Raw genomic sequence first — 10955 nt, 5'->3', positions numbered from 1 at the left:
TGTTTTCAAATGCTGCCATTTAAAGGCGCAATGTCATTGAGTAACCAGAATGGCAACAGAGCCCTTGCTATAGAACTGAGGACAAGGGGAGTTCCCAGCTTTCTTCCACTGCCAATAGCCTGTGCTTTCTCCAGTATATCTTGTTCTGACAGCCTGCAATTCCCAAGTGTCCCACATGCTCAGGGTCTAATTTATCACCATATTTGGGGTCTGGTAATAATTTCTCCCCAGGTCAGATTGGCAGAGACCCTGGGTTTTTTTCACCTGCCTCTGCACCATGGGGCATGGGTCACCTGCAGTTTTAAACTAATGTATATGGTGGGTTTTCTGTAACTTGAAGTCTTGAAATCATTATTTGAGGACTTCAGTAACTCAGCCAGAGGTTAGGGGTATATTAAAGGCATGGGTGGCAGGTATAATAGGCAAGAGGAGGCTGTGCTGTCCCTGCTGCCCAACACCTGGGCTGTGGTGCCCACCCCCACCTCTTCCCCACCCTGTTCTGACCCTTCCTCCTCTCCTTCCCACCCCCTTCAGCAGCCAATGCAGCTGTGGGCCCTGTCCCTCCTCCAAACCCTCCATCCCTGCGGGGTGTGTGTGGGGAAAATAGGCGGGGTGGGGAGGGGATCTCTGAGTAACTTTACACAAGTGAAAAAGCCTTCCAGAAACCTAGTAGCAGATCACTGAAACTGTTAAAGGGCTATTAAAGTGGTAATGAAGCCATTTAACAGGCATTTGCCAATGCTCAGGAAGCCTTTGGCTACATTCAGCTGGCTTATATATTGTAGGAAAATATGTTGTTGGGGTTAAAAATGGTTTCCAAACGACCCATCAGTTATTCTCTGTACCGAGCAGAAGTATTTTTGACTAACCTGGGTCAAGGAGGAGCTGACATAGCCAGTGAGTTTATTTCTTGATCTAGTCGTTTTATTCAAACCCAGTTTAAGTAAACGAGTTTGGCAGGGAATTCTGTGTAAGAAAGGTTATTAAACTACTGCCTTAATGCAGGCTGTCAATGACAAACACTTTTCAAAAAGAGAGATTAGGCTTCACTTTGGCACAGGTAGCCTGGCTTTTCATCTCTCTATACAGTATACCCAGAACTCCTGACCATGCAGAGGAGAATCCAACTGGCAATTGATCTATAGCTGTTGCCTGTTGAGTTCTCTTGGGTAATAAGAAAAGGAGTACTTGTGGCACCTTAGAGACTAACCAATTTATTTGAGCATAAGCTTTCGTGAGCTACAGCTCACTTCATCGGATGCATACTGTGGAAAGTGTAGAAGATCTTTTTATACACACAAAGCATGGAAAAATACCTCCCCCCACCCCACTCTCCTGCTGGGTAATGTTACCCTCTTGGGTAATGTTATTAGTGCTTTAGGTCAAAAGGGGAAGGGGGGGCAGCAGGGTGAGGAGGTGAGCAGTGAGCCAGCTGCACGGCAGGTGGGGGGGAATCTAGCGGGGGAGGGGAAGGGGAGGAGGAGAGCAGCAGATGGGTGAGTGGCAGGTTGGTGGGGAGGAGATGACTGGAGGGGGAGACCTCAAAGTGTGTGTGAGAGGAGATGAGTGGTGAGTCAGTGGTGGGTGGGGCCTGGGGTAGAGCAGGGGTGAAGTGTGGGTGGGATTGTTGGCAGAACAAGCCTCCCCCAGGGGAAGTTTCACCAACTGCCCATGAACACAAGAATGGGTGGGTGAGGTTCTGTGGCCTGCAATGTGCAGGAGGTCAGACTACACTATCATGATGGTCCCTTCTGACAATAGTCTATTAGTCTGAGTCTATGAACAGGGAGGATTCTTTTACTTTATTTTGATTCTTTAAGGCATTTTACAGGGACATAAGCTATGATCCACTCATAGGTTTCCATTTTTCATGGTCTGAAAAATCCTGTCTACAGTACAAAACAACACTTAAAGGTTTTTTAAAACTTGGCTGTAGCTCAACTGTGTCCTAACACTTTGACCACAATGTCTGAGCAGAGTGAAGTCATGTCAGAACTGTGTTTAGAAAAGACGCAGCTTTGTCTTAACTTGTCAAAAGTTGCTTAGAGAGGGACAAGGTTGTCAATTTCCAATTTACTTTTGGATACAGGGCTTTAAAATATTTCAATGTACCCTTCATGAGGAAATCAGGACCTGCTAACTTATTTTAAAGAACAAAAACCTCCAGTGTGAGGGTTCTCTTGAGTATTTTCATTAATTACTTACACTCTTGCAGTTAAAACTAAGAAAGTATATGTAGATGAACGTAAATATACACACTACAGTGGGATTATTCACATGAGTAAAGATAGGTAGGTGCCTCCATTTGTTTTTTCCTGCAAGATTGGAGTCTTTGTTACCCAAATTACTACTAACACCTTAAGCCCTGATCCCGGGGCCACCTTACTGTGCCCCACACCTTTCAAATGCACCTCATTTTAAGGAACACTATCATTTTATTCTCCAAGTTCCACACACATTAGGGGTCTCCTCCCTTTACTGTTGAAAGTTGTTTATATAGGACATCTTTGTATCTCAGATTAAACCAAAAGTTGTATCCAGTGCAGGGAAAGCCAACCTTTCGGAAAAAACAAACAAACCCTGAAGAGGACTTGTGGCACCTTAGAGACTAACACATTTATTTGGGCATAAGCTTTCCTGGGCTAAAACCCACTTCATCGGATGCAACCCTGTGAGTTTCCTGTAGGAATAATTTTTTTGGTACTCATTCGACCTCTGGCATACTGTATCCCACTTTGGGGCCCGTAGAAGTTGGAGGGAGGGACGTGATCCATGTGAACCACTTTAGGGAGGAAAGCTGGTGCCATCGTGTCAGGTTAACTGCGCCTTTAACTCCCTGCTGGGGTTTCCTCAAGGGCTGCCCTCGAGCCTGCTCCGCTCCCGGGGGAGGGAGTTTAGGCTGCAGCCGCGCTGGGCTCCTCCCCACACAGGTGAGGCTGAGAGAGTCCGGCACCTGCCTTGGACTTCGCTCGGTCTCCCAGGACGCGCTCTCTCCGGCAGGGTTTGTTTGCTAGCGCGCCCACCCCGTTGCCCGAAGCGGCGGCACCCACGGCCAGCAGCGGCGTGTGAACGCCTCGGCGCTCGCCCCTCGTCAGGCCCCCTGCAGGACGCGGACCCGCCCCGCGCCAGGGCGCCCCGGGCGCAGCACCAGCAGGCGCGCCCCCGCAGGCAAGACGCCGGGCGCGTCCCCGCGGCGGCAGGGGCGGGGCCGGGCCGGGCGGTTGGTGCGGTTTCCTCTCGCCCCCATAGGTGTTGGCGGCGGCGGTGACGCGCCCGCGCTCGTGGCCGCGCGTAGCCCCCCCCCCGCCACCTCTCCCCGGCTGCGCTGGTGGCGGTAGCGGCGGCTCGGCCATGGCGGACCTGAGCGCGGAGCGGCTGTGCTCGCTGCCCGGCAACTGGAGCTACGGGATCAGCCAGGGCGGCCGCCTCTTCTTCATCAAGTGAGTGCGGGGGGCCGGGCGGGGCGCGGGGCTTTGGCGGGGCTGGCGCTGGCGCTGACTGACCCGGTGTCTGTGTGTGTCCCCCCCCCCCCACCCCCGCAGCGAGGAGGCGAAGAGCACGACCTGGCTGCACCCGCACACCGGAGAGGCCGTGATCACCGGGCACCGCCGCAGCGCAGGTAACGGCCCCGCCGGGGCAGCGACCGCCTGGGGAGCCGCCGCCGCCTGCGAGTGCAGATTCCCCTTCCCCCCGGGAGCCTTCGCCTCTCCCCCCTACCCCAGCCGTTTCCTCCCCCCTACCCCCGCCCCTGGCCCCACCCCCTGGAGCTGCCTCACCCCTCTCTGTTCCCCCGGAGCCTCTTGTCCCCCTCCCCCCCCGTCCCCCCACAACCGCTGCCTCCTCCCGACTCCCCCGTCAGAGCCCTCACCGCTGCATCCCCCCCCGCCCCCAGCCCCAGCGACGCTGCTTCCTCATCCCTCCTGTCGAGACCTTGGCACCTAAAGGGAATTACGATAGGTGTACGAGAAATGCCTAGGGAGAGCCCACTAAGTATAGTCATCTAGAAACCTCCCCTCCCCACCCCCCACCCCTTTTTTCCAATATAGGCTGAGAGCGTGTGCGTGTTTCTAAGTGACAGAGAGGTGGCATGGGTAGGAGGGAAAAGGGGATGAAGCATGAGGAGTAATTTGGGGGTGGAGGTGGAATCAATCTCCTCTGAGGCTGCTGTTTGTTCCTCTCGGGAGCAACAGCAGCAGAAGGAGGTGCTGGAGGAGGAGGATTTTCAGCAGGCGCTCTGGAGACCCAGAGCCAAACTCCCACTGCTGGAACTGCACGCAGGCTGCAAATGCCACTGGGAGGCTGTGCCTGTGTTTACAAATGCAGTTGTTTTCGTTCCTGTAAACTATGGGGGAGAGAAGAGGAGAATCTGTAACTGATCAAGTTATTGGAGTATTCCTCTTTCATGTTTGTATTCAAGAGGTTCTTTATTTTAAAATATCACCCAGGGTTATTGAAAAACATTGGCTATACTCCCTCCCCTTTCTTCTTTTCCTGTGAGTTGGGAACAGTTGGGGGAATGGGTTTCTGATTTTAAATCTCCCTACACTTTTATCTGTGGTGAATAGCTGTGAGTTATAACCATGAGCCTTTGAAATGCAGGAAGTAGAACCATTGGTTTCATGCTCTTCCCCTGTGTAATTAGCATTTATGTTAACTGAGAAGTTATCTTAAATCCACTATGAAGGGGTAAAGGGCCATATGTACATTTGCTGTTGGACATTGCTGCTAGTCACACATGAATTCCTTGTTAAATAACTGTTAATGGCTCTATTGAATCACTGATGTTTTATCCTAATCACCTAAATGCTTGATTTTTATTTCTACCTTCTTGTTTGCCATTATCCTCTTTCAGAGGAAATAGTTTTGTTATGAAGTATTCAGGTATTGGTTTAACTGGGGAGTTATTGGCAGGTAAACTTAAATTTTCTTTTAACGTTAGTGTGAAATATTTTCTGTGTGGTATCATGTACGTATGATAACAGATACAGTATCATGTACAAACAAACCTGTATCTGTATTTTCTGTTTTCATGTGCACATCTGTTCATTCATTTCCCATATATAGACAGGATTTTGTAACTTATTTTAGCTGATTTTGGTTTTGTAACCTAAATTGAAGTCTCTGTCTTAAGGAGGGATTGTGACCGAATAACTGATCTACATGCACATTTGCAAAAAAATAAAGTCATTCAAATATTTCACACTGTTAGCAGGGAATTGTCGTCTTTAAAGTCCACATCCCTGGAGAGTTAAGTATCTGCTTTGCGAGAACTCCGTTATGGGAGACTTGCTCTTTCTCCATGTGATGGCCATTCCTGTTTACGCTGGAGAGGCATCCTGTTGGTCCATACTTTCCCCTACTCCTTTATCAAAAGACTCTATAGATTTTTCTTTTCCTAGAGGAGACTGCGATATATCATGAAGTGAAAAAGCAGACTGGAGGGATAAAGGAAACAGACCCATTAGACTGGATAGTTTTGTCTTAGCTTTGAAAATGAATTGTTTTAAAAACCCAAAGCATCTGTAGATGGCCTTTATTCCCTTAAGTCGACACAAAATCCCCACCTTTTACAGTCTCGGGGACAGATATTAGAAGGTATTTAAGCACCTAAACATGTAGGTAGTAGGTAGACTTTCAGGTGTCTAATACCTTTAAAAATCTGGTCCTCAGTTTATTCTATGAAGATTTTACTTCTCTAGATGGGGCCTCTGCCTTGTTGACTCATTTTGCTTAGGAAACTGATACTCAACAGAGGGGAAAAAATAAGTCATCTCTTTCTGCCCTAGATGTGAGATGAATGTATTTTCATGCAGTGTTGAACAGAGTTGTCAACACTACAAAAAAGTTGGTGTGTGTCTTAGGGACAGTGTTTAGTGATATACCTATGCTAATATAAACCAAATATCTTCTGTGGTGTATTTTAAGAGGATATCATGCTTGTTAGGATGCATGTGACTTATATGCACTGCAGAACTTCGTAAATTGATTTGCTTAAATCTTTACCTTATCAAGTAATTTAGAACTAATACTTTTTAAGATTAGGCCTGCAACAATTCTAATTATTGTTTAAAGAGAAGGAACACTTCTGGGCTTACATATGTCCTTACCTGAATTACTACTTCTGAAAATGCTAATCTAATTTACATTTTACCATTTATATTGTTTGCACACTACAGGGAATGGTTTAAGCCCAAACAATTTTTTTGTTGACTCTATATAAAAACTTTAACAGTTTGTATTTTGTTTCTCTGTGTAGACAAAGGTACATATTGGCCAGGTATGCACATTGCTGTAACTCTGCGCTAGTCTACTCTATAAAATTTATGATGTATCACTTCTTGTTTTCTAGACTTACCCACAGGTTGGGAAGAAGCATATACTTTTGAAGGTGCAAGATACTACATAAAGTGAGTTGAATGATAGTTTGTCAAGATACTAAAATTTGAAATTTCCTAAGTGTGGCTGTATATTATTCTTAATGAGTAAATTTTAATTCAGGATTAAATGCAATCTATGAATAATCACTTTAAAAGGAGTGTGCAGTATATAATAGCAGAGATCAATTGTATTTAGTTTATTCTACATTGTTAGGGCAATGATTTCTTGAACTTAGTGTCTAGATTTTTTTTGAGCACTTCAGGTGCAGATGGAAACTATCATATGTGCTATGATAGTGTGTACACATCTAGCAAGAAATGGCTGGAAAATTCAAGATACAGCCTGAGTTTGTGTACATATGTGCTTAAGTGATGTGTGTATCTAAAAAAATTTCACAAGGACAGTTTTTAAAAAAAATAAAATAATAATCTCTTGTTGGGACAGGATTCCTGGCTACTGAACATCGTATTTATAGTAATTACATTTTAAAACCACTAAACTGTCAGTTTTGTTTTTAATCTGATTTATCTTTTATCTTACATTTTTTCAGAAATTCTGTAAAAGAAAAAACTGTCTGCATTTACCATTGTGTGCTTAAATATGTCCTATTGTAACTTTAGCACTGGTTTGAGCGTTGGCCTGCTAAACCCAGGGTTGTGAGTTCAATCCTTGAGGAGGCCATTTAGGGAACTGGGGCAAAAGTTGGGGATTGGTCCTGCTTTGAGCAGGGGGTTGGACTAGATGACCTCCTGAGGTCCCTTCCAACCCCGATATTCTATATCAACTCAGTTTCAGCTAGTAATAGCTCAGTTGCAGCTTGGCATGGTTTTGTGTGATTCCTTTTGTTGGGATTGGTCCTGCTCTGGACAGGGGGTTGGACTAGATGGCCTCCAGAGGTCCCTTCCAACTCTGTTATTCTGTGATTCTATGATTCTCAGTTCAAGTATTTTTTCAAATGTCTGTCTTTGATTAATGAGATGAGGTTTTTTTGTGACTTGACCAGATTTTTGTAGTAGCATAGGATGGCTTGATCCTTAAGCTGTTTTCAGAATTCTTCAGTACATTAATATTTGGGTAGAATAAACCAGGTCCTTACCACCACCACCACCACCCCCTTTTTTTTTAAGTGATTGGTTCAGGGAAGTGTCCACTTTGGTCGTTTTGTGTAATATTCTTTTAACTGAGAAACAGAGGTGAGGCTTTTTTTTTTTTAAAGTCAAAAGTAGGTGTTCGATCTGTGCAGACTTCTTAAAACCTTTTCAATGTGAGGTGAACATAATATTCTACATTGCACCTCCCCAACCCCCCCCCCAAACAAAACAAAAAATCACAACAACCTATAATATAGAGGAATGCTTCCTCCTTTTCTGTTCAAGCTTTAGGCACTCCAACAAATTGTAAACGTCTTCAGACTTATGAAGGCACTTCTCAGTATGCTGAGGTCTGATATACGTCCCTTACTTGCATTAGTAGTGTATAAATGGGACAACTCTTATGAGTAAACACTACTAATGTAAGAACGGTAAGCTACTGCCCATTTTTCTACAATTCTTTGCAGTTTTCTGCTGTGAATGTTGAGGAAGGTATGTGATATTTAAGTTGTGCCAGATGGCAAGTGATGGGTACAATATAAATGACTGTATTGATTTGACCCACTGTATAAGTCTTTTAGAATTGATTTTCGAGTTTTCTGATTTTGATTGTAATACCAAAACTTGCAATTGGAATCTTTACCAAGCTATCTCAAAAGGCCTAGTTGTTGATGGACTGTGACTTGTAGTTCCGAGAAGCTTGTTTGTCAATATTAAAATGTTCTTTCCAAAGGCTACTTTACTATACTGCATTCATGCAACTTTAGGTAGAAATGCTGCAAAATGAGGCGATAAAGAAACGGGATGTTTAAAATTGCTCTGAACTATGTCAGGAACTTGCTAATTAAGTACCATGCTGTTCATAGTGAAGCACATTTTGCAAATGTTCAAACTTACAGCTCTTGTGGCACAGGATGTTGTTAGAAATGTTATCCAAAGTACACATTGCTGATAGTACTTTCAACACCAAATAGTTAAATATTATGCTTACTGTATCTCTGAAAACGTATGCTGCATTTTAGTTCAATCTGCTTGATATGTTATAGCAGTATAGTAGTGTATCAGTTTTTACTTTAAAATGTGAGGGATGAGCAATGATGTTCTTGACTTCAGTTTGTGTTTATTGTTCGTAAACGCAGGATTTGAGGCTGTTTACACTTTTTCACTACAACAACTTTTTCAGACAACTACACTGGCTTTTTTTCCCTAAAATTTCCTACCATTCAGCTCCACTAGTGTTAGCAACAACGCGTGGTAGAGTAGACAGGACACCTTAACCAGTGTTATCCACACTTGTACTTCACAAGTTAGACATGTTATAATGTGGTTGTCTGAGCCCAAATGATAGTTGTGTTCCCAGAATTGGTGGAGAATGGTGGGTTGTTGGGGAAGGGAGGTGCTAGTATGAGCAAGATCATAGTGTGAGGCAGTTTTCACTGTAATGCTGCTCATATTAATATTTTGTGTGGCTACATTGTTTTGATATTCTAAAATTAACTAATCATCTTAATGAATATTTAACACTTAGAACAATAATAAAAAATAAAATATTAGAATCTTGTGGATTATCTGATTTGCCTAAATAAGAATATAAGAAAAAGACAATTTATTCCATCTTTGTTCCCAGTTAAAGGTTGTAAAGAGAAGATGATCCCAAGTTATATTTAAAGAGGGAGTAGACGGAAGTTAGTGGAACTCTGCAATGGTGTTTTTAGCCATGCATGTGTGTAAATTTTATCTATGGTATTCTATAATGTATTCCAAGAGAACGTAGGTGAAAATATTATTTCTGTGATAGGAAACTTGATTGTAACTTTTGAAATGTGATTTCAAATATGCTGGTTGAGTTAGAAAAGGGGTGGGCAAACTTTTTGGCCTGAGGGCCACATCTGGGTGGGGAAATTGTATGCAGGGCCATGAATGTAGGGCTGGGGCAGGAGGTTGAGGTGCAGGAGGGATTGCGGGAGGGGGTTGGTGCTCAGGAGGGAGTGCGGGAGGAGTCTCAAAGCAGGGGGTTGGGGTGTGGGGAGCAGGAGGGATTTGGGGTGCAGGCTCCAGCTGGCACTGCTTACCTTGAGCGGCTCAGGGGTGGCAGCGGCGTGCAGCGGGGCTAAGGCAGGCTTCCTGCCTGCCGTGGCCAGCATGCCTGGTAGTGGCTCCTGGGGGTGGGGTGGGGCAGGGCAGGTGGCTCCACTGCATGTTGCCCTCGCCTGTGGGTACCAACTCCGAAGCTCCCATTGGCCACTGTTGACTGTTCCCGGCCAATGGGAGCTGTGGGGGGTGGTGCCTGTAGGCGAGAGCAGTGCACAGAGCCCTGTGCGCCCCCCCCCCCCCCACAGGGGCCTCAGGGATGCCATGCCGGCCGCTTCTGGGAGTGGCATGGGGCCATGGCAGGCAGTGAGCCTGCCTTAGCCCCTCTGCGCCACGGAGCTTGAGGCTGGATTGAAAGCCCTTATGGGCTGAATCCAGCCTGTGGGCCGTAGTTTGCCCTCCCCTGAGTTAGAATATTGAATGATTTTTGCAAATACTGTGTAATCAAATGGAGGTAATATAGAGGAGAATACGCATCAAGCAAATCTTAACTACATGCTTTAAGTACTGGCATTAAACAAATGTCTCAGATTACATTCTGTATTGAAATGTGATTATTTAAAGAACATATTTTGTTGGGGTGCGTATTTTCATTTTCAGAATATGTAAAGTTTGTTCCACGTTTTTATTTTAGACTTTCTGCTTGGCTTTGGGTCTGTACTAATTTTAAAGCACAGATAGGTAAATAGAGTTCTGCTTGCTCTGGGTAATGAGATTCTGTCTGAAGAATTTGAATAAGATTTATTTAATGAGTTGGGAGTAGGACTTTGAACTATCTTGCAATTTGGGTTAGTAGAAGAAATCCAATACAGAAACTAAATAGCATGGTAGAGGTAGAGGCTCTCTTTTTACTGTGGAATGTCAGTGGCCAAAGCTCACTGCTGACTAAAAGCAATATGTTTTTCCAATGTCTAAGTATTTCATTAGTCTACTTCATTTATCAGTTTGTTGTATACTTCACTTATTTAGAACAACTATTATGGCACTCCATGAGTGCGTTGAATCACATTGGACTGTCTTTTTCATGCATGTATTCTTTTTTTCCTGAATACACTTTACATACATCTGTACATTAAAGTTGTAAAATTAGACATGTGTACAGTCAGCTCTGCTTCCTAGTTAAAGAAAATTGGGCTGTTAAGTTATTATGAGGTGAGACATGGCTTGCATGTAAACTACATTTTGCCCCATTCTTTTTAGTAATTGTACACTTCTCTCTGAAAAATAACACTTTCACATGTAACAATTGTTTGTAGAATTAATACTTCCAATTATCACTTGCATTTCATTTCAGTTATCTCGCTTGTTAGGTAAATACTTTCACATGGCATGTTCAAATAAGTTAAGATTAAGCTAGTATGGAGAAATTGAATTTGCATAAATGGGCTCAAATTG

General features: G+C 44.3%; 1 protein-coding gene across 30 annotated transcripts in view; it reads left to right on the top strand.

Moving 5' to 3' along the window:
- The first annotated feature begins 3205 nt into the window (after positions 1 to 3205).
- Positions 3206 to 10955, top strand: part of PLEKHA5 (pleckstrin homology domain containing A5) — a 273041-nt gene continuing 265291 nt past the window's right edge. For 7 of the 30 annotated variants that reach the window (XR_012155733.1, XR_012155734.1, XM_073318870.1 and 4 more), the window contains exons 1-3: positions 3214 to 3440; positions 3543 to 3619; positions 6350 to 6407. Coding sequence is in view for 25 of the 30 variants with exons in the window: in XM_073318870.1 (XP_073174971.1) it covers positions 3352 to 3440; positions 3543 to 3619; positions 6350 to 6407 (224 nt within the window). In the remaining 5 variants the exon portion in view is untranslated. Of the gene's footprint in view, positions 3441 to 3542; positions 3620 to 6349; positions 6408 to 10955 lie in introns of all 30 variants that reach the window. The other 23 variants (XM_073318839.1, XM_073318812.1, XM_073318986.1 and 20 more) reach the window with 9 other exon arrangements.

Source organism: Lepidochelys kempii, chromosome 1 (assembly GCF_965140265.1).
Source record: "Lepidochelys kempii isolate rLepKem1 chromosome 1, rLepKem1.hap2, whole genome shotgun sequence".
Taxonomy (NCBI): Eukaryota; Metazoa; Chordata; order Testudines; family Cheloniidae; genus Lepidochelys; species Lepidochelys kempii.
Note: the sequence above shows the minus strand (reverse complement) of the source record. Positions and strands in the feature narration are given on the sequence as shown.